Source organism: Corapipo altera, unplaced genomic scaffold (assembly GCF_003945725.1).
Source record: "Corapipo altera isolate COAL_440 unplaced genomic scaffold, ASM394572v1 78, whole genome shotgun sequence".
Lineage (NCBI taxonomy): Eukaryota > Metazoa > Chordata > Aves > Passeriformes > Pipridae > Corapipo > Corapipo altera.
In genome coordinates, this window is record NW_020884904.1 from 92,055 (window position 1) to 115,951 (window position 23,897).

The following is a 23,897-nucleotide window of genomic DNA, read 5'->3' on the forward strand; positions in this document are numbered from 1 at the left end:
CTGATGCTTTCTGGAAATCCAGCAGAGCTCAAAGATTTGAGAGCCTGCACTTCATGAGGAACGAGAATCAACTGTCGCAATAATAATGCAGATATGCAGTGGTGGAGCTTGGAGCTGTTGAAGCTGTGCCTTTGCTTTGCTGGAGTTTTCAGCTGCTGACACCACCAGCATTAGTGAGCTGACTTAAAAACACCCCATGTTGTTTCTTATGAAAGATGTAGAACATTTTCTATTTTAAAGTCTATAATTTCCTAGCCTAATGTGAAATTCGGAAGGAATGTAATCAGCATCCTGACTATCCCCACCTGATTTTGAACTTGGAAAGTGAAGAAATCTCCTGAAAACCCCAGAAGTAACAGCACTGGCTTCTTGCTAAGTTCTACATCTTTGATTCAACACTGAGTTTAGGGGCAGTCCCCTCCAGCATGTTGTTTAGGTCGTTCAAGTCCTGATCATGTAGTGGACTTTTCACTCCCTGTGCTTACAGATCAGACCTACTTTTCAAAAATTTGTTTGTTAAAACCACTGTCAGGGCATATATTAATTCTGAGTTGATTTTGGTAATGTTTTGTAGTTCAGTTTACTTAATTTACACAAAGTGCAGCATTTAATGTGTAGAAAGTGAGCTATGAGGGGAACTCGGTTTGATACTTTGAAGCATTTAGACTTTTTTTGCAGTGTTGCTGTTAAAATGGAAAATGGAAGAGGAAACATCTAACAGCCATAAATTTTTAAGGATAAAGTGAAGGATTTTTTTTTTTTTAAAGAATCTGCAATACTGTCTCAAAAATTTCCAATAATTTGGCAAATTTATTTACCTCTTATTTTGAAAGAAACTGTAGGAGATGTGAACTTTAATTAGGAAAAAAAAAAAGAAAAGAAAGATGCAAAATATGTAATTTTCAGGGTTATTTTCACTTTTGAACCCCATACTGCTGTAAATAGCTATTAAAAGGGATGCTGCTGCTGTGGGTAAGCCCAGTTCATGGTCTTCTGATCAGGATCACACACATAGACAGATGCTGCTTCTGAAAGTGGAATGCTGCTTTGCACCACATCTTCAGTCACTTGTGGAGAAGTTGGGGGTTTGAGTGTGGAAAATACTGCCTGTGTTGTCACAATTCTTTCCTCAAATTAACTTGTGATTTGTCATGATGGCAGCAGCCCAGATTATTAATTAACACGTACCAACAGGCTGACGTAGCTTTGAGCCTCTGACTTTGGTGCAGGGAGCAGTAACAGCGTAAAGCTCGGTCTCATGACTCTCAGGATGTTTTTTCAGAATAATGTGGGGTCTCATTTGAAAAGAGAAGCCCTTTCTTACCCCACCGTACCACAGTCATGTTGTCAAGTACAAAATCCAGGCAGGTGAAGGCAGTTTAGTACAGAGCACAGAGTGTCTGCCTTAGTGCTCCTTGGCTCCTCTTGGCTCAGTTTTAGAGGGACAGGTCCTTATGACAGTGAACTCCTGTCACTTGTTTCTTGTCATGGCTCAACCTCTAGATCCTGTTGGGCAGTGCAAGTTAACAGCATTGTCACCAATTCCAGGCACCTTCCAAGGTGCTGTGCTTCATGCAAAGGACTGCATGGATTAGTGGGGAATCTTAATGCTCATAAGACTTTCTGTTTGCTTTATAAGCAAATTAAAAGGTTAAAAGACATTTAGTTAAAGAGTGCCATATCATTCCACTTTGCTGGAAGCATCAGTTAATAACTCACCTAGCAACTAGTCCGACCCTCATGTTGGAGAAGTCATAGAGGAAGAGGGGCTGTAACCTCCTCTACACCAGCAGGAATTACCTTACTTTAGCCAGGCTTCTCATCATGCTCCAGCACGTCTGCAAAACTTGCTTTGGAGAAATTTGAGTCAGGCTTTTTCTCAGAATACGTGAGTACAGCAGCACTAGGAGATGGCTTCCAAGGAAATTCCTTTCCTCCTGCTATGTGGTGTGTGTCACTGAGTAAATGAACAGGCAGGGGCTTTGTGTTGCATTTCCCCCCTGTCCTCCTGCTATGTGGCAACCCTGGCAACCTGTGTCACGCTAGCCCTGGAAAGGGAGCTCTTAGTTCTTGTATTCATTTGTGATTAGCACCAGTAACAGCTGTACTTCCCAGGGGAAAATAGCTGTGCCTTCTGAGTTTTAATACTCATTAAAAACAGGCACAGGTGCTCAACTGCTAAATTTTTGAATTAATGCACTGTCTTTCCGCCCCTTAACTTTTCAGTCTTTATTTGTTTTCTTAGCTCGTTATAAGTGATCTAGAAACATTTCTGGTCAGACTGGGATTCTCTTTACTCCCTGAGGCAGGGAATTATGGAGGATTCCAAATACCCAAAGTTGGCAGGATTGCATTTAGTTCCTCCCCACTTAGATCTGTCATTTGTTTTTCAGCAGAAGCCTCATTCGTACTTTTCCTCTCTATGCCCATCGGTTTTGTTCCTCTCAGGTGCTCCTAGCTCTCAAGTCCTCTGTCTTTCATTGACTTCTTCTTCTCATCTCTCAGTTTCTGGTTTGGTCTATTTGACCCCTCTCTCCTTTTGATTTTTCCCTTTCTTCCATTTTCTCTTATTCCTCGGCTGTTCCACCTTTTCCAGGGGCTGGATCACCCCAGAAGCCCTTTTGTGGGACACTGCCCTTCAAGGGTTCAGTCCTGAAGGGCCTTGCTCCTCTTGGACCTTCAGCCCTGGCTGCTGGAATCCAGGCTCCCTCCATCCCAGCCTGCAACAAGCTCAGTTTTCAGTTATTGCCCAATTATTGTTCTAACTCCAAGGTAGTTTTTAATTTTTAAAGAAGTATTACTTGTGGGATAACTCCCCTCTTGTACAGTGAGTTAACACTGCATGCACAGTAGTTAAAACGCATCATGTTTCAACAGTTTTCTGTTGAAGCCTAGAAATTTAACTGTTTTAGATAATACATCAATCATCAACTGTAAGAAAGGTAATGAAAAATGCACAGTAAGTAGTTTTCTAAAATAAATACATGTTGATCATTTCAGTGGAAAAGGCTCATGAGGGTAGTCCATTCCCATCATATTCAGTAGCAAAGTTTCTTGGATGAGGACAGTATCTTTTGCTGGATGCCTAGAGGTTGCACCCGCTTTCCACATGGAATGTTTCGTTGTAGGTGTGTCAGGTGTGTAAAAGGCTGACACACTGGAAACAGCAAATGGGAAGGATTTTTATCCAGTTATGTAATGAGAGCATGCAAAAAAAAAAAATCACCGAAGTTCAGTATGCAAACAAAGCACTCCCACTGACTTTTCTGTTTAGAATTAAAATAATACATTTAAGATTTCAATGAATTTGAGGAGGCAATGAGAGCCACTCTCCCCAGCTTCTCGTTTCTGTGACCCAACCTAAAAAGCTTGCTTATATAGGTCACTTCAGAGGTTTGTTTATGTATGGCTTTCTCTGACACACGGAGAGAGCAGCACCAAGTGCTCAGTGTTAGGTTTCTCCCCTGTGTAAGATGTAGCCGTCGAACTTGGGTGCTCTTGAGCGTGGCTCATTTTGCCATTTTTTAAAGTGAAATAAAAAGCTTTTAACTGTGTGGATCAGATTTTAAAAAGAAGAGATAAATTGTTTCTCCTGTTTTATTTTTTTCCTCAGATTCGTTACATTTCACAGACTCAAGGTTTGCCAGGAGAGCAGTTGTTGAGCATGGGAACGAAAACTGCAAGATTTTTCTGTAGAGAAACGGATGCACCATATTCTAGTTGGAGATTAAAGGTAAACAGTAGAATGTAGTAGAAAACAGCCTATTATTTTGTGAACAGAGAAACCAGAGAGGCCAAGATTCACTGCAATGCCACTGTCTCCCTTCTGCATCTCCTATGTTTTTTGCCAGCTCCTGCTCTGTATCCCAACCATTTTTTCCATTCCCCAAAAGCAGCACTCCAAACTCGTGCCCATGTTTTCTCCCGTTGGCTGACCCAGAGGCAGGTCTGGTGCAGCTGCCAGGCTGTGCAGTGGGCAGTGCATGGCTGCCATGTGGGGAATTCACATTAAGCCTTGTGTCTCCAGAGGTACCAGATGAGTGGGTTTGTTTTGTTTTGTTTTCCTCCTTGCTCGGTTGCTGCTTTTCACTTCACTTCAGGAATTTGTCTCTGAGGCCCACACTGCTCTGTCAAAATTTGTCCAAAACTGGCTTGAGGATCAGAAGTTCCTAGGAGAAAAAGGAGATTAAGAAATAGCATGACTGTGTGCAGCTCATTTCCTTCAGATCCCCTGCTAGAACAGTCTTTGTTGGCTGAAAGCTGCAATACAGTGAGTGCAGATGAAATTAAAATACTTCTGTGTTCTGCACACCTTGCTTCTCTCTAACCAACATTATTGCACGGTGGCCATAGGCAGAGCTTTCACTTCCTATGCAAATAATTTTTTTAAAGTTGTATTGCTTCATGCTCCGACTTCACCAAGGTTTCAGAGGGCTCAGGGAGTCAGGGAGCAGTTACAGTTGACACGAAATTTGTGCAGCAGCAAAGAGCTGAGGAGCTCAAGGCACGAGTTGTGTAACTCCCCGCAGTAACTTGGTAAATCCCCGGCGCGTTGGGCCGGGGCCGTGCTGCAGGGTCGGGTTATGCAAGAATTCTCCAATTACACCCTCCTGGTTAATCCAGTATCCTCTTTTCTCCAGCAGTTGATCTTTAGGTGACTCCTTACATTTAAGTTCTCCATATCAGAGAACCTAAACGAGTTCTTTATGCAAACAGCCCTCTCCATTTTTCAGAAGCTGTTACCTTGCCTTGTTGAGTAGGAGTTTTGGTATGAACCATTGGTCATTACTTGCAGTTATTGTCAAAGTTAATTTTGGAAACTTTTCTGTAATCTGTGTGCTGAATTTTTTTGGTTTTTTATCCCTGAATTCCCACCTTGCTTCTTTCAGCACCATCCCACAGGTGCTGTCTGTGTTGAAGGAGGAAAATTGTAACAGAAAGTGGTATACGAGCTCATAAGTCACTGATGAATGATTTAATTCATTCTCTAGAATTTGTTTGTTTCATACTTCACTATTTAAAATGTTTATACCAGCTGTTATGTATGTGGATGAATAAAAGTATAAAAAGAAAAAAAGAAAAGAGAAAACAAAGAAGTTGAACAGAGATTGCCTGGGTTTTGTTTTTTTTTTTTAAAGTGATATAATGTTGCTGCTGTTTGAAGTTAAAGGTCTGAATTTGAGGAAATTGGTAAAATACAAGTAATAGAAAACCTGCAATATATAAAAATATAAGCACATGAGACACTTTCATTAAACAGCTCTTTGCTAGGCTTTCAACATTTCCTGCATGATTTACAGACTATCTATTGTAATCCAGTACTGTGATCTGTCAGATGTAAAATGTAGTAGTCTTTGTCTTTTGATTTAAAGAATGAAAGTAGCCAGAAAAGCACTGTATTTATATTTATTCAATTAAAATACTAATTATTTGAAAAAAAATAGTGTTTTTAAGGTCAGTAAATAGATGAAGTCCCGTTTTGGTTGTGACTTTTATTGACAGCTTCTAAACTCATCTCTCCTTTTTTTTTTTTTTTTGAGACATTGGAAGAACACGAGGCAGAAACAGGTATGAAGTCTAAAGAGGCCAGAAAGTATATTTTCAACAGTTTGGATGATATAGTGCATGTGAGTATCAAAGCTGTCTTCCTTTGTGAAAGGAATGTGTGGGAATGAATGCTGATTTTAAAACATTTTATTAGTTTTGAAAGAAATGCCCTTTAGAATATTATTTATTATATCTCTAGTCATATCTGTTCTTCTCTGCTGCTCTGAGGAAAATGTCTGGCTATGTCAGCCCTTTGGGCTTTTAATAAAGATCTTCCTTTGTCATTGCCTTTGTTAAACAATGGTACTTTTCCTTGTGGACCATTTAATTTTATGTATGATATATAGTTTCTCTTCTGCCTTATCTGCCATTATGGGTAAAACAAAGAATGCATATGGAACCTGCTGTCTTAGTTCTATAATTTCCAGTATCATTCTTTTATCTTAACAATATATTTCTCAGTGTAATATTTAAAATTTTTTTATTAAAAACAACTGTTTTTTCACTTTTCCTTGGCTTTATAACTCTCAAGTCAATGTTTTCATTGTCTTTCATATCCTGAAAAAATAATCAAATTTGGTTGCAATGTGGGCATTAATACATGCTTGATATTGTTTTTTTGAAGATTACCTCTGTAGTTTGAGTTAGACCATATACAGATCTTTATTCCAAATCTTATTCCTTAAATTCCAAGTCCCAGGTGGGAATAAAGCCTTCAGGAGTTTTTGGTTGCGGAGAGTGAAGAGAAAAAATCACCAATTCCAAGCCAGTTGTTTTGGGATAAGCTAACAAAAGGCTGAATATTAGTATTTTATAGTAGAAAGCAGTAACAGAAAGAGGTAAAATAATATGCACATCTTGTATCTGACTGTTGTGTTCAATGCCAGGTGAACATGGTGATGGATTTGGAAGGAAGTGACCTGTTGGCAGAGAAGGCAGATAGGAGGGAATTCGTCAGTCTGTTGAAGAAAATGTTGCTTATCGATGCTGATTTAAGAATCACTCCAGCTGAGACCCTGAACCATTCTTTTGTTACCATGAAGCACCTCCTTGATTTCCCTCATAGCAACCAGTATGTAACACAGGAATCTCTGTTGTTGCAATTCATTTGTATGGTACTGCTGTTTTTTCTGCTATTAGAGAGAAAAAACCTTTCATGATCTTTGTAATGTTTTAGAGAATTCTTTCAAGCGCTTGCAGTATTAGATACACCTACTGGGTCAAGGAAACTGGTTGAATAACTATGTTTTTTTTTTTCCTTCTGAAAAGTAACAGTTAGAACAGTTGGTTTTATACATGGTTGTTAAAATTCCAACACTGCAGAAACTTGGGCTTGATTTTTGGAGTTATGAAGAGCCCTAGCTCCCATCAGTCATTGAAAGCTAGGATAGGCATTTCCTCTTGAGTTTAACATCTTGGTACCTTCCTTTATGTACTGATTAATGTGGAATATATTGAAAGTTTTCTTGCAGTTCTGGAGTTGTGTATTTCCCCGTGGATTTCCTAAAGTGCAAGCATTCCACTGAAAGAGCGAGCTTTCCCATCTCTTTAGATTACTGTCCTTCCCATTTGTACACAGTTGTTAGAAAATGGTGTTAGATGGAAGGAGTAGGAAAGAGCAGTATTTTTCTTGATTTTAAAATAGGCATTACAAAGGCTTGACGTGACCATAGTAACAGCAGTGTTTCTTTTTTTCTGCTTCCGTGTATGATGCCATTCTGTGAAACTGGAAAATGTGGGCTTTGAACTAATTTTTTATTTTTTTTTTTACCTTGTTCTGGGGAATTGTTTTATACATTTAACGACATGAAATTTGTGATTAAAGCAACTTATTTTCCTGTTTTGATAGAGTGAAGTCCTGTTTTCATATCATGGATATTTGCAAATGCAGATCAAATCTATATGACTTAAGCAATCGCAATAAAACATCACTTATGAGATCAGTTGCCTCAGGCACTGCAGCCAACCTGACTACGAGCTTTACCAAAATTGGTCCAGTAAGAAGTCAGGTAAAAACAATGTTTTGTGGGTTTTTTTAAATTTTTCTTATTTTTTTAATTATAAGTTCAGTTAATGCAGTTTTTCTAATTAATTTAATAATTTTAAAAATTACATCTGTCAAGTGACAAAATCTTCTGTCTTTTGTTTTTTCTTAATGTTTTCTTAAACAAACCATTTAGAATTCAACACGTTTCAAATTAAGGTGCAAACTGGGATAGCCAGTGCTGTATTATGATGCCCTCCAGTGGCCAAATAGAATGGCTTCCTGTAAAATGTATTAGAAATTTTAATTTTTTATAAGTTATTTTAGTTGTTTATTATATAAAGTGGTGGGACAAGTGTGTGAGATATTTAGATTTAATGTTATAATAACGTTGCCTGTATTGAATCTGTTCCCATAGGCATTAACTGCATCTGCCCATTCAGTTTTGCACCAAGGGATACCACTGCAGGCAGGAACTGCTCAGTTTGGTTGCAGTGATGTTTTCCAACAGGCATTGATTATATGTCCTCCAGCTATTCAAGGTATGTTTATCTGTAATAGTCACAGTTCCTAAAATAAGAGTGTTACTCTCTGTCTGTTAGCAATATTTGAGTTTTCCATTATATCCAATTAATGTTTATATTTAAAAGAACTTAATTATGTCATTAAAAAATTAGCATGTGAGTCAGATGCAGATACATGGCACCTTTCTGAAAGAAACAGCAAATCAGCACCTGGAGAAAATGATTTAAGCAATTCAGAGCCCATCTTCATATACCATAGACACACATATAAATTCATATCTTGGCTAAACTAGAGGAACAAAGTGTGAAAACTGAAGAGAGGAATGTATTCTGAAATAAAATTTAAGGGGAAACAAGAAAGATGAAGGGAATATCAGTGTCTTATCCTAGTAGTGATCATTTATGGAAAGGGAGAGGTGGTTTATATTGTTGGCTTATTAACTTAGATTGATTATAGTCTTCATCTCCAAAGGTGCAGTTTGTTTGTCTTGATGTTCAGCTTCCTGTTGAGATCAGGTCTTGAAATTATGGAGTTTATAGGAAGTAGATTTTTTAAGAATAACCTTCAAACTCTTCCTTAGTTCTCCCTCTGCATTTTAAAGTTTCAGAAATCATACTGGACTCACTCTGAAAAAAACCAAAAAAAACCCCAAAAAAACCCAAAAACATTTAACCTAAACTTAGACCCCAGGAAGTGTTAATCTCTGTAGATAGAGAGAGATCCAGCAGATTTTATCAGTAATGTTATTTGTGACAGCTGCATCTACCTTGGGTTCCAGAAACTCATGAAAGGTCTGAGTATTCACTGGGCAGAGTGTCAGAGGCTATATGAGGTAAATGTATAGCTGCTTCATACAGATTTCCTTCTGAGCTGTTAATTTTTTAAATTGTATATACTCTTTACACAATCACATACTTCACAATTAAAAAACCCTGAAGTGATTTATGGAAAGGGGACAGTACAGGCAAATACTTTATCTGTGATCTGTATACTGTATTCTCAATATGATTATAAATTTCCATATTCTACATTCCACACTCTCAATATGATGATAAATTTCCAAATTTAAATTCCATATACTTAATATGATGATAAATTTCCAAATTTAAATTCTGCAACAGCTGAAATGAAGGGAATATATTGTTTTCATCACATAGGTGCTGAGTTGAGTTGTTGGCAGGGATGAAAAGGGGATATTAATGGTATCTGGCACTGCTTCAATGTTTCCCAGCTTGGCTGCTCTGTGGAATATCTGAAGTGCTAAAACTTGCTGCTTCTGTCAGAGCTAAGATGTTGCTCTTCTAGATGGCTGTGGGGGGAAAAAAAAATCAGTCAACTGCATTTCAAAATTAAAAACTTTAAAGTGCATGGTTATAACTAAGTACTGTGTTATGACATAAGAATTACATCAGATGAAGATTTTCTTTCATCTTTTACTGTAAAGAATAAAAAAAAAACCCAACCAAAACACTTTTAAACTTTAGTTTAGTAGTTCTTTAGTAGTTACCTCTGAACACTCGTTGCTTAATCTTTGACTGAAGCACAGGGCATGAAGTGCAGTTAGAAGATGAGATCAGGTATATCTTTTCTCAGCCAGTATTGTCTTCTACCATAGTTGTTCTGTTGCAGTATCTACTGAGAAAAATTTCTTTCATTTTAGTTTTACATTATTATGTAAACAAATGTTATAAGTAGTAAACATTTCAGCATTGCTATATGTCTCTTAGTTTCTCATGACAATAATGAAATCTATACAGGGCATGAGATGCATCTTTTTTGTATTATGCTCTTTTGGTAATATTCTAACATGGTTTGCATGATTTTGATGAAAGGAGGAATAGGATTATGGATTCTACTGCAAATATTTGATGAGATACACAGAAAATTATACATTGTTTCCCACAAAAGAGATGGTAGCAGAGAGGGGCATTATACATGTGGCATTGTCAGCTATAAAAGCTAAGAGGAATGGGTTTCAGCTTACTGGAAATACAGAGCTTGAGATGTGCAGGAGTCAGTTGTGAGAAGCTTTGAAATTCAGTTCTGCTTACTTATTCCTGCTTCCTTTGAAATATTTTAATGTAGCTCGTGATAAAGAGTAAATGCTTAGCTTTGCAGAACCTTCTGCCAAAGTCATTCCTCTTTCTAGTAGGCTCTTTCCAAATAGTAGCTATTGGCAGTTCTTTCTGGAAATTACAGCATCAAATATTTGTGCAAATAAGTTATGGCACAAAAATCTTTTAGGTGTTGATTTGTTTGGCTTGAAAGTCCAAATGATGGAATTAGATCGTAAACATATAAAAAAAAATCGTGAAATGTTTTAAAATTTTCCTCTGCGTTTGCATTTTGCTCAGAAAATATATGCAAGACTGGTGTTTGCTTAAAGCTTGGGTATATGTTTTTCTCCCTGATAGGAATTCCTACAAACCACAGCAAACCCACCAGTTTCTCCCTGAGGGTGGATAATGCAGTTCCATTGGTGACCCAAGCCCACGCAATTCAGCCACTACAGATTCGAGCAGGAATCCTTTCTCAGGTTGGCTCACTCTTAAGGAAAAATCTCACTTATTTTATTATTAGTTAGTAAATGTTTTTAAGTGTAGAGTTCTGTTGTGGTCCCTCTTCTGTGCTGAACTACAAGCAGTGAATGTAAATTCAGTCGTTCCCTGCGTCATAACATCTTCCCTGCTTCACAACAGACGTGGTCGAATCAGACTCAGCAAATCCTGGTTCCTGCATGGCAGCAGGTGGCACCAGTGGCAGCTCCTGCAACATCTCTGGCCTCTGATCCTGTGGCTGGCCCACAGAGGCTTGGAGACTGGGGGTAAGTCCCTGTATTTTTGTGCAGTACCTTAATGGTTTTGATTTAACTAGAACTATAGATGGTGATGCAAATGACTTGCAATATAAAACTGCCTTTCCTTTCCCTCAGGAAGATGATTACCCAGGGCACTCATTACAGCTCAGTGATACCACAGCCTCTTTTAACACATCAGATAACCTTGTCTGCCCCTCAGCCAATTAGTGTGGGCATTGCACATGTTGTCTGGCCTCAACCTGCAGCTACCAAGAGGAACAAACTGTGTCAGAACAGGTTGGTAGAATATTTCTGACACTCAAAGCCAGTGTACCTGTTGTTGCTGTTTTGTGGTCAGGGGAATAACCTGTAAAAGTGGCATGTTTGTTGGAGACAGTTGCCCTTAAACAGTCTTTTGGGAAAATGTGTCCTTTCTGCCATAAGTTTTCAATGTTATTTTGGTAATAGAGTAGATGGAAAAATACTTGCAGTGGTAAGATGTTTTAATTCCTTTTCATTAGTATGTGCTTGTCATGATAGAAGGTTGTCTTTACAGGCTTTGGGGAGGTATAAGGATATATTGAGGTAGCTCTAGTGGGATATTCCTGAGTTTATGTGTGTGAGGATATATCATGTTTAGTGAACTGAAAATAAAGACATACTGTACAGGGTTGCAGTTTGCCTTGCAGTTGTCTTAACAACAGTCTTTCTTTTACTGGTAGCCAAAAATGCTTCAGCTGCTTGCTGAGGAAAATATGCCCCACTTCCATGCAAAGTATAGGCAAAGATGTGGGATGCTCAGTAAAGGGGAAAGCACATGTTAGAGGGACAATGTCAGCATTCCTGTATTAAGCAAGGAGTTCTTCTGGAGGCCACCAGCTTTGGTTTTCAGGGAGAATCTCTGCAGAAAATCTGACCAGGATTTGTTTGCTTGTTTTTCACCTGCATGGGAATTTTTGTTTCTTTGTTTCCCTTATGAGAAAATGGGATTTTCAATATACTGCATTCAGTGTCATAAATTTCAGTCTTAGGTATTACATAGTTTGGATCTTTCTTGTTAATATCTGAAATCACCTATGCCAAGTATTTATGACTGTGTTTACTGTTCTGTGTTTTTCTTTGTATTAGTTTAGGAAATTGGTTGTTTAACCTACATTGTTTGCTTTTGTTCTGTTGAAAATAGTACAGTTTTCAGCTCTGTTGGTAGAGATTCACTAAATGTGAATGGTATGTTTTCTTTACAGGAGCAACGCGTTACAAAACACCAACATCCAAAATTCAGCCTTTATATCTCCAAAGATACTTAACCTGAAGGCTGTGAAGAGAATAAGTTGTATAGAAGCACAGGACAATCTTAACTCAGAAGGACAGGAAGGTACCTGCTGTGAAGCCTCGGTCAGGCTGGATCCTGATCCATCTCTCCGACCCACCCAGCGCCAGGCTCTGTTCATATCCGGCTCCCCCAGCCCCGCCGTCAGCGTGATCACCATCAGCAGTGACACAGATGAGGATGACATAGGACGAACACATTCGCTGAGGGAGTAAGAACCAGTGCTCATTTTTGTGATTTTTATTATTTGGTTTTATTTATTTTACAGGGTTTGCTTAAATATAGCTGTCTTAGCGCAGCTGCTGTGTTTACTGGATCTGAGTTTAAAAAAAGACAAATAATGCTTTTTAAATCAAATTTCAGGATGAGGTTAGCTCTGCAGCCCTATATTATTTGAGGGTGAATAACACTATCAAAACCCTACCTCATTAATCCATGTGCATTGAGCACTTTCAAACCATAGTACTTTTAGGTCCAGCATACTTTTTTTTCTTAAAAATGTCATACCCTGTTGATTTGTTGAAGATTAGTCTTCTGGCTTTGCATAATCAATGTTGTCATTGTAGTAGATATAGTAGTAGATATAAAAAGGGTATAAAAAACTCTCTAAGACCCTATTTGAGTTTTAGGGAGCAAAGCATTCTTTTATTTCAGCACTCTGGATGCACAAGAGAATATTTTCTCCGTTATCCAGTAGATAATGTTACATGCATATGTATGTAGAAAATATATATGGGTACAAAATACTCCTCTAACAGTCTGAAAAGGTGTGCCTTTGAGTAGAAAAGCAGGTGCTGGATATAGTCCCCCAGTGGGGTTTTATTTCACAGAGCCATCACAGAAACATGTATCACTTTAAATGAGGGCTTAGAAGTTTCATGTTTGTTTGACTTCATTTTTACTTGTAATCACAGAGCATGCATCATATTAAATGAGGGCTTAGAGTTTAATGTTTGTTTGACTTCATTTTTACTTGTAATGATTCAGAACTGGAAGGGCTTGTATTTGAAATCTCAGCTTTGTCAAAGGTTTCATGCCTCTGAACCGCTGTAGTAAAATTTTTTATCTACTTGTTTTAGTGTTGATTAAGTAAAAAAATTATTTATTTAGTGGGTTTCAAAAAATGCCTGTTGAGTCTAGAATTTCAAAAGAACGCTGAAAAGGTTTAAAATTGGTTTGGATGCAAAAGAAGCAAGGAGTTGGATATTATTTTACATTTAGGAGACCTTTTCTAATATTGGACACTTAAATCAGTGGTGAGTGAGAGCTGGTACGTTGGCTGACTTTCTGTTTTTGTGTGGCAGGTGTAAAGGTAGCCTGGAGTGTGAAGCCTGCCAGAACACCCTGAACATCGACCGTGTGTGTTCCCTCAGCAGTCCTGACAGCACCCTGAGCACCAGCTCCTCTGAACAGTCCAGCCCATCTCCTTGCAAGAGATCCAACAGGTAAAAAGTTGTGCTCCTTCCAATAAAAAGAAAGATCCTAGTGTGCACCAGACTCAGTTTATACTAAAAAAAAAAATGCAGAAGTTTTTGTTACGTTGCCAACTGGTGAGGCTAAATGACTTATTTAAAAATTAATTTACTGGCCTGCAGTTGCATAGCATAGACTGTTCTTTTGTCACTCCTAACAGATCTGTGTTACTTCATTGGAAGTTTTCAGAGTACCGAATGAATGGTGTTAACACAGAAAATATAAACATGTTGCATGCAACTTCCTTTAGAATAAAAAAAAGTCTTCTAGGGTTGCAAATTTAAGTCAGGCAAAGTAAGATGTGACAGATTGGAAGTTAGGAGATTGTCTTTAGTTTTTTGCAGCCTCTTGTTCTCCCACTGTGTATCTTGTAATCTTTAATGACGTTGATGCCTTTTTTCTTCTACCAAACATAAACCTCACTTATTGAAACACTTCATGTGAGCAGCTTTTAAATGTTTTTATGTTCACTGCCTCATGTCTAGCTTAAGACTCCATTTTTGTGCATCATTCAAAATCTACTTTTATAAAACATTCACTGTTAATCTGAACTGTTCTATGACGTTAGTAACTGAGGTCTTGGCACTTACAGACCTATCTGTGTGACACTTATAAAACATGGACTTGTGAGACAATCAGAAGTTCCCACTCACTTGGGATGCTCTGGCTGGGGCACCTGCAGATGGCTGCTCCTCTTATTTCAGTCCCTGCCCTTCTGATGCTGATATCTTGAAATATCAATTGTTCCTACTTGTGCCACATCTACCAATTAGATTCCTAGATAGGAGTTTGTTGACCAAGAAATACTTGGGATATGTAGTTGCTGGTGTTGGTGAAAAGTTTGGTTTAATATGATTCACCCAATGTCCCATAGAAATTCTGTGACCTAGAGATACAATTAATTTTTTTCAGGCAACCCCTGGCTGCCATAAGCGTGACCAATTCTTTTATTTTTATTCTACAGTTCACTTCCTATTTTCTGTAGAGTAGCCTTCTATACAGAAAAGAGTGATTCAAACTCAGAGCAGTTTCATTGTGCAAAATGAATTTGATTAGGGTCTTAGTGAAAAAAAGTTTGTTTAAAATAACTGAAGATTCTGTCACAGTGTGTTTGACAAGGAGATGGAACTGCTAGTCTATACAGGCAGTTTTATGTGTTTTAAATTTTCTACAGCCTGACTTCATGATGCTTGTAATGGATGATTTATATATATATATCTTTCCCTTTATGTAAATACAATCCTCTCCCCTCAAGGAAAAAAAAAGAGGGGGTTTAAAAATTTGCCAGAGTTAAATAGATGGACTAAACCAGTTATACTTCCCTGGTCCTAGTTTTTTAAGCTTTTGTCATATCTGACTGTAAAAGAAGAAAATAACTAGAAGCATTTGAAGAATTTCCATTTAAATAGTTAAATTTTAGTAAAGGTTTAGGTAACAAGATGTGTTATACTGGGAGGTGTCAGGTTGGTAGTCGATGTTGTCAGTCCTTTGATATTCTTTAATATCAAAACATTCAAAACTTCAGGTAAGTTTTTAAAAAGACGTACTTGCTTTTGCAGTATTTGCTTTGAATTGCAGGGAACTGAGCTGTAATTAAATTCCCCTCTGTAATTCAACTTTCTGTCAATAGCAGAGGAGTGTGTTGGATTCTGGTTTCATTAGCATTCGACTTAATATTAAGTCATATAATTAGGAACTTAAAAATAATAATATAGAAATAGAATTAATTGCTCAGTAGTTGTCACAGTATTACTATATGCTGCTTAAAAAAAATACTCAGATATACCTAGCTCTGTTGGCTGAGTCTTCAGGTTTTTGTGCTTCCCCTCATAGTGTCAAAGTACTTTTCACAAAAAAATTAATTTTTATAAGTGGTTTTATTTATATTGTCTATTTTAAACAACATACAATAAAGACACATTACATTAGCTGTAAAATCCCTAAAGGACTTGACTGTATGTTCAGGTGTTAGTGAATTCACTGCTGTTTCTTGCATGTTTTAAGTTAAGCATTTATTCCACTAATTTTTAATATAACCTGGAGTTTTCATGCTTTTCTAGTTTATGGAAATTGTCAATTCTCATACCTGTCCTTGAACCAGGAACTTTGTTAGCATCTACATTTGCTTATTCATCACCCCATACCATTCATTTTAGCTCTGTTAAGTGAAGGGTGTCTCTTGCTATCTATATTTTATATATATATATATATGAACCTGGCACAGTCCCAATTGAAAACTTCTTAAATTTCTTTTTTGTTGTTGTTAGTGATGCCCCTGCGATGTGCCTTTTGCTTGTGCAATAAATAAATAATAAAGGAGGTTAATATCTCTTCAGACAATATACCTCATTGCGAATGAGTTTCCTTTCCTGGGGTGTTTCGTTCTTGCTACCTAAAAGGTGTTTGGTTCTGGTTCCACTGACTGAACTGTGGTCTTGCTTCTGGCAACTCACATTTGCCACCTTTCTTCTTCTGCTGCAAGCATGAATCTTCAATAAGTGTTAGCAAAGGCCATTATTATGAGTTGGTTTCTCCACCTTGTTCCCCTTCCAGCTGCTTTGGTAAAAGCAGTGGTTGAATAAATGAGTTTGCACCACTTGACCAGCATGGATTTCACAGACCACAGGTGCCAAAACAGCCACTCTGTAAACGGAGGGTTGTGTTCCTCTCCTTAAACTGGATCTGTGAAACAGGATCTGTCGCTCAGGCACGGGCAGTGCTCTGGAGGAGCTTCAGAGACCTGATTTTTCAGTAGATAAGGTCTCGTGTGCCAGCTGGTGGTTGATATGGAGAGGAGAGGGAGCTGCCTGTCACTGTGCAGATGCTTCCTCAGTGTTCTCTGTCCCATCGTGACCCTCTCGGGCCCCAGGGATGGCTTTTCCAGGCTGTGGCTGATTTCTAGAAGGAAATTGGATCAGTGTGTTCTGTTCTCATTTGCTACTGTAATAGCCATCAGGAGACATTTGTGTTATCATTCAGGAAGAAATGAAATAATCTTCTTCAACTTTTTATTTGACCGTAAAGTGTAAATTTCAGGTGGTTTATAAGAACAGAATTATTTAAAACATAAATTACAAAGTGGGTGCAAATTGGGTTACATGTCTAAGTCTTTATGGAGAAGTTACCTCCTTCCTCTGAGCCTTGCAATTTGTGGATAGAATGAGTTTGAATATATGTGCTTGTATAATATGCATTACTTTTATCCACCTTTGAGTAGTTTCACTTCTGTAAATTTTATGTGTTAATTTAAGAAAATGTATCTATACAAAAAATAAATTGGTTTCATTGCAATACTTTTATTTTTTTGACAGTATGTCAGATGATGAACAGGAAAGTGGATGTGATACAGTGGATGGTTCCCCAACTTCAGACTCTTCAGGACATGACAGCCCATTTGTGGAAAATGGCTTTGTAGCCAATAATAATAAAAATAAGGAAGCAAGAGCCTCGGTTAATCCTGAAAGCAAATCAACTGTTTGCACAGTAGTGGTACCACCAATGAGACTTGAAAACAGGTTACATCTTGATGAGCAGATGGTGAATACAGGTAAGTTGGTTCAGGTGTCTTTTTCTTTCTATGCCAGTAGATAAGAATAGAAATTTGAGTGTTTATTCAATAGCTGGATATCTGAAGATTTTGACTTATTCATGTATCTGCTAATCCATAGTAAACACTTCTGTATACTGCTGGGTTTTGACTTTAATTAGTGTACTGTATTATTGTTTCTCCCTATATGCTGAAGCAAATGAAACTTTGCCTAACTTTTGTCAGAAGAGAAAAGTTACAACAAAAACATAACACTGTTTATTTGTATCTCGGAAGATGCTACGTGCCAGCCACTGAGAAAGGGTCGGTCTGTCCTGGGAAGAATAAACCAGTCTTCTGTTGTAGGAAACCGTCAGCAAAAATCAGCATTCCATCAGCAACATGTAAACTTCAGTCAGGTGTGTGTACTTACACCTAAAAAGGTACTTTTTCTGTCTTGAAATGTGCTGAATGTTCACAATTTCAATTGCTGTCGATGGCAATTGCAGGTTTTCAGCAGCTTCATTAAGGAAGTGTTCAAATCTTGAAAAGTGGATTTCAACTTAGTGGGCAAGTCATAAGTATCTTTCACTTTCGGTCGTTTTCTTAAAACAACTGACTTTATTTTCAGAAATAATAGAAAAGCCACACTGGCAAAATTGTCAGTGTTTACACAAAATCAAAGCATGAGACAAACAGAAAAATATGTTAGCATTTTTATTCCTACCTCCAAATGCTAAAATGCTCATAGTGTGCAGTTAAAATCTACAGCTGTATCTCAGTCTTGTTCTGGTAGTAGTGTGGAGAAAATGCTTGTAGTTTGAGTATCCAGAGATGAGAGAGAGCTTAACAAACTCAACCATTTCTTACCTTTGCTGCCAGGTAGTGAAACTGGGGAGAGATGAGGTTGCGAATGTAGTTCAATCCAATGTTAGAAGATACCCAAAATTAACTTAGAAGTTACTTTTATCATTACCCAACGACACAATAAATATGTCTGCTGTGGCTGAGAACTGAAGTTGACACATGACATCAAGTTTAAGCCTTTTTAATTAATTGATTTTGAGCTGTAGCTGCCTCGAGGTTTTAGTTAGATACATTTAGTTAGGTACATTAAACTAAGAGCGGTACCTGTTTGTGTAAGTCTTGCAGAATAACTGTGAATATTGTAAGTTAAATACTAAATGCAAGCATGCAATACGTAGATAAGAGGATTTAGCAATAATGACTTGAATAGTGTAGATTGAAAGAAACGTTTGGGTGGGTGACACAGTCTCCCCTTCTGCATGATTATGCAAAAGGATTGGTTTAATTAATTCTAAGCAAACCTTAATATGATCAGCATGGTATTAATTTTTAATCTCTTCAATGTCTGCAACTCCTCAGCCTCTTGGCGGAAAGTGTAGAATGTTATTTTCATTACAAAAATTTATGCTGATCCTTCCTTCTTTAGTAGATGCCCTGTGCAGTTTGAAGTCTGCATCATTTAATGAGAGTAATTGATTTTTAGTCTTTTCTCTTTATGACTGTTAATGATTGCCACATCTTCCTGTGATCATAGCCCTAGACTTCTGTTTGCCTAGTTGTCTCAGATATTTTCAATCCGTTTATTATTTTTTCTGCTCTCCTCTAAAATTTCTCTCCTATTTGTCCTCTTTGTGCCTCATTATGGTGCCCAAACTGAATGCAGCACTTCCAATTGATGCCAAGCCAGTGCTGAGTGGAATAAGCACCTTGCTCATGTGATACATGGTATTTCTGTTAAAACAGCCCAGCATGGCATTTTACCTTTTTTTTTTATTATTATTTTTTTGCAAGAGCATTAAAATAACTTGTGTTCTGTTTTCCATCTCTTATTGTCAGATTTCCTGTCTGTGCTACTACCGAAATAGCTAATATTTATTTTTTTTTTATATAAGCATTTAATTATTCCCGTCTCTATATTTCTCTTGATTTTAAGTTGACTAGTTTTAGTGCATTATTCCATTTTTCAACCCCCCTTTGTGCTCAGAAACGTTAAGACCCTGCCCCGTCTCTGTGTGTGGACAGGTTCAGCACTTTGGATCTGGGCCGCCGGAGTGGAACGGGAACTACGCTCACCGGAGGCAGCAGGCTTACATCCCGGCCAGCGTCGCTGGCCACGCTTTCTCCCTCCCCCAAGGAAGCCCCAGTCACACTACTGTGCACGCCCACCTCTCTGGAAGCACCCACCTTGGAGCCCAGCCTGCTCTCCTTCCCTACCCGTCGTCGGCGCCCCTCAGCACCGCCGCTCCCGTCGCCCACCTCCTCGCCTCGCCGTGTACCTCAAGACCTTTGTTGCAGCACCCGACGTACAGCATCACCCATCCCAGTGGTATAGTCCACCAGGTCCCAGTTGGCATAAACCCCCGGCTCTTACCTTCCCCAACCATCCATCAGACTCAGTACAAGCCGATTTTCGCACCGCATTCGTACATTGCGGCGTCGCCCGCTTACACGGGATTCCCACTGAGCCCAACAAAACTCAGCCAGTATCCGTTTCTGTGAGAACTCACACACGGTATATTGAGGAAGCTCAATGGTAACGGAAGTTCGATTTAAGAAGAAACATGGTATTTATTAAATATTAGCCATGGCACAACAGGAAAATTATTTTTTTGAATCATGTAGACTTGGGTGCAATTTAAACAACTCTGAGCTTTAAAAAAAAACCAACTCACTTTTAATGTGTTTTGCACATTTGGTATAACTTGTCTTTGGTCATGTTATCTTCTTATATAGTAACTTTAGACAGGTGACTTATGGGAGCAGAAATCTGGTTTTGCTCCTGCTATTTTTTATAAAATTGCCTTCTAACTAGTGCAAGACACGTCTACATTTGGGAAGCCATTCAGTGTACAGAACTCTAGAGCAACAGATGCACATGTGTCAGCAGTACAGTGTAGGAGTAACTTGTTTGTATTGCGTATCTTGGTGTTTAAATGTTGAGTCACTTATCTAAAAGTTGAGCTGTTGTTCTTCTTCACATTGCATGTGTCTTTTGCATGGGCAAAGAAAAAAAGCCTAAACATTGCTCTTAAATGTTGTTGTCCTGATAATCTCAGCTGCATTGTAAACTGTTCCCACACATAGTGCCTTAAATATTTGAGGTTGTTAATGTTATTACTTATATATAAATGTTGAGGACTGCAGCACTTAAAAAAATTCAGATCTGCTGATTTTTTGATAGCGTAATGCTCATTTTGGGTTTTGTGTGGTATGATTTTAGTATTGGGTGTGTTTTCCTTACTGAGAAGGCAGCATGTTTTGCTGTAGCTGAATTTTGCTGTCTTTTTTTTCCCCCAGAATGATCTAGCTTCAAGACAAGACTTTAGTAGTGCTTAAGAAAAGTTGATTCAGTAGCTATTGAGTAGTGACACACAAGACAGTATTTTATACTGGTAAATGGAACTGCAATACGACCTAAGTAGTTTATTTTAAAAGTGTTTGTCTAATTGGATATAATAAAATGTTTAGAGGTGCGGTAGGCATGACTGACTAGCTAATGAGAGGAAAAGCCAAGTGCTCATTGATCCATGATGTGGTTTCATCTTAGCTTGAGCAAACCATGCAGTATTTAATAACTAGTAGCAGAATATTTACTATTGAAGCTTGAAAAGATGTGAGTTCTTTGTGTGCAATCTTTCATTTATGCATGGGAGAGATTTTAGTCTTTTTACATGATAGTATTTGTTTTAGCCTGTTGCGGGTGTTTGCTTATTTAATACATTCCGTCAGGGACATAAATTACATGCTTTTTGCATTTTATTTTTTTTTTTCCCTTAGGAAGTGTGTCTTTTTGGTTTTTTTGTTTTGTTTTGTTTTGTTTTGTTCAAATGAAGTTGCTTTTGCGGCACCAAAGACTTAATCATCCATTTCCTATAAAAGGTAGCTACTTTTTCATAGACCTCAAGTATACTGTAGTGTAGAGATGGGATTTACAGAAGGTATTAAGCTGAGGCCGTGTTTTAGCTTATGGGCAAGTAATAAATTGTATCATTTATCTTGAATGTATCATAGATAAGCTGCTATATAATGATTGCCACTTCAGATAGCTGTGAAATTAGGTGATTAACTAGTTCTTTCTTAGCCTTCTAATTTCTGTACAAGTCTAATTACATGAAATAGAAGCTGGGTTTGGGGTTTGGTTGTTTTTTTTTTTTTTAATTTTTAAATTTTTATTTTGTTTTCATGTTTGAAGTGTCGTAACTACTATACTGTAAATGATGGAAGATGATTGCATATGTTTTTTTGGGGTGTGTTATTTGCATCAGTATTTTATCTCCATTAACTTTGAGCTCATCACTGCATATAAGTGGATGTATTGATGTAACTTAATTTTTTTATGTTTTCATATTGGCATTGTGTAGACACTTAAGAAGCTGCATCTTGCAGGCTTGACTTAACTTTTTTTAAAACAAAATCTGGAATACAATCCTTGCAATGTTGACTGGAATGAGAGTGCGAAGCATTTGAGTTTAACTCTGACAATAAGCTAATAACTGGTAATCTTTTTCTTTACTCCACTAACACAAGCAGTGTTTTATTTAATGAATGTCTGAATGAAATAAATGTGCCTACATTTGATTTATTTTTTAAGTAATAACTAAAATACAACAGTATTAGATCACAAAGAAAAAAAAGAAAATACCAGCAGTACATTTTTAATCACACTGAAAATTAAGAAACCTAACTTTTCCCACAAGTTTCAGTGTTTTTAGTGATCAACTCTATGCATTTTGTACGAGTGTGTGTATATAAAGTATACATTAGAAACTAGGGAGTATCCTGATGAATTTGAGATCTTATCAACACATATGTAAAGCATAAATATAGGGAGCCAAGACAATGCTCAAATTGGACGTCCACCTTACCACTTCAAACTTGTGCTGTGTGGTCCAGCAGATAGTTTTCTGTTCACTCCCTTGTGTCGGGAAGTTACATTTTTTTTTTTTTTGGTGCTCCCTCCATTGCAGGCAATGGACACACCAAGAACCACCAATGCAAACGGAGAACGTGAGTTTTGTATCGCGATGACAAAAAAAAAAAATAATAAAAAATACTGCGCTTTTTTTTTTTCTGGGGCCATGGGGATCATCATTGGTCTGATGTATTTACTGTACTTTCTTTTTACTGTGCTTAAGGTTTTAAGCTGATGTGCTTGTTCAATTGACACGATTATCTGTATATCACAACAGTATCCTGTCGTGTGCAGGAAGAAGTTGCTGTAAATGCGCCCCAAATTAGATCTGCTGCTCTTTCTATGTATTGTAACTTTAGAAACGTCTGCATTTCAAAGAACGAAATATTTGGGATCCTGCCACAGCTAAAATTCAATATACCAGGTAACTTTTCCCCCCTCCTGCAATACACTCTGAGAGAACGGACTCTTGTCACTGCAAGTGTCCAGGGCCCATCTGCAGAAAAAAATAAAATTTTTCAGGGTGAGGACCTTTTCTGTGAAAAAAGTCATCCTCTGAGAAGCATTTATACATTATACCGTTTAAATGCCTTTTTTAAATAAAACACTGCATGACTACGGAATTGCATATCTGCATATTACTTTAATTTGCAAGATTTTATATGAATTTCTTGTGTTCGGTTTTTAACTTTACTTCAGGGTGTTTTATTGGTCAAATATGCTACTGTATTAACTTTTTTGGGGGGGGTTTAATTTTTAAATTTTCTGTTTTTACTGCTAATTAACTTGGTTTGTGTTAAGTAAAAGTTAAATCACACTGCAAGCTGTAGGAAGACTTGTTCTAGAAACACCCAGTGATAGAGACTTGATTAATAAGGTTGAACTGTTACTGTTTAACAATTTGTAGACTTGTGGCTTTTTTTTTTTGCTTTGGATTTCTATGCTACACTAGTTCGCCATGTAGCAATTGCACTGTGCAATATTACAATATGAGGACTGGGAAAATTTTTTATGGATGTAATGTCTCTTACAGTTTGCGATAGTATTTCTTTCTAGTTCTCAGTGATTTAAATGTGACCAAGCCTTCTGTACTTTGTCACAAAAAGCGGGTTTTCCAGGTGACTATTTTGGTGAGTGTCAAAATAAGAATTTATGGTGTATTACTGTCAAGATTCACTTTGAATTAAAATATATATTGCAGCAGATGACTTTTGGTGGCTTTTATTTTTTTGCTGTTTTACATCAAGGCTGGATTAAGGGAAAGATGATGAAAACTCACTGAGAGGGCTCTAAAATTCTGATGTAATCGTTTGATTAAGTTCTTTCTGAAATTAAATTCTATTAGCTTTCAAGGCTTGCTTCAGAGGGCCTTGAGACTCTGCCTTTAGTGTAGCCAAACCTCGAAGGATCTTTGTTCTGGATGTCCCACTTTTACAACCTTTGAAGAAGGTTATCTGGCCCAGGTACCAGCAGACACCTCTCTGCTGCCAGAGTTTATACCACGCCTGTGGCAGCTGCTGCCCGGGCCAGCAGGAAGGTGCTCCTGCTGCCACAGATGGCCCCACGTGGTCAGTGGCTCCAGATGGCCACCTGGTATGGATCAGACATCCGTGGAAGGCAGGGCTGTTGTCAGCCAAATGTGCTCACTCTGCCGTGGGGTTGCGGTGCTCGCCGAAATCTGCTGGCCTGGAAGCTGCGCGAAGCGGGCGGTTGGGTGCACACGGGTACGTGTGGGGAGAATGGTTTCTGCGCCTGACATCCCGTTTAAGATGCAGT

The 23,897-nt window shown here is 37.9% G+C and overlaps 1 protein-coding gene across 3 annotated transcripts in view; it reads left to right on the plus strand.

Annotated features, from left to right (window-relative positions):
• The window catches only part of HIPK3 (homeodomain interacting protein kinase 3), a 72,807-nt gene extending 49,481 nt beyond the window's left edge, over nt 1-23,326 (plus strand). For all 3 annotated transcript variants that reach the window (XM_027651024.1, XM_027651026.1, XM_027651025.1), the window contains exons 4-16: nt 3,614-3,733; nt 5,541-5,627; nt 6,435-6,619; nt 7,397-7,556; nt 7,950-8,073; nt 10,471-10,592; nt 10,756-10,880; nt 10,989-11,150; nt 12,098-12,394; nt 13,488-13,628; nt 16,968-17,203; nt 17,480-17,601; nt 19,232-23,326. In XM_027651024.1, coding sequence (XP_027506825.1) covers nt 3,614-3,733; nt 5,541-5,627; nt 6,435-6,619; nt 7,397-7,556; nt 7,950-8,073; nt 10,471-10,592; nt 10,756-10,880; nt 10,989-11,150; nt 12,098-12,394; nt 13,488-13,628; nt 16,968-17,203; nt 17,480-17,601; nt 19,232-19,708 — 2,358 coding nt within the window. In that variant the 3' untranslated portion in view covers nt 19,709-23,326. The remainder of the gene's footprint in view (nt 1-3,613; nt 3,734-5,540; nt 5,628-6,434; nt 6,620-7,396; nt 7,557-7,949; nt 8,074-10,470; nt 10,593-10,755; nt 10,881-10,988; nt 11,151-12,097; nt 12,395-13,487; nt 13,629-16,967; nt 17,204-17,479; nt 17,602-19,231) is intronic.
• Nucleotides 23,327-23,897: the final 571 nt, after the last annotated feature.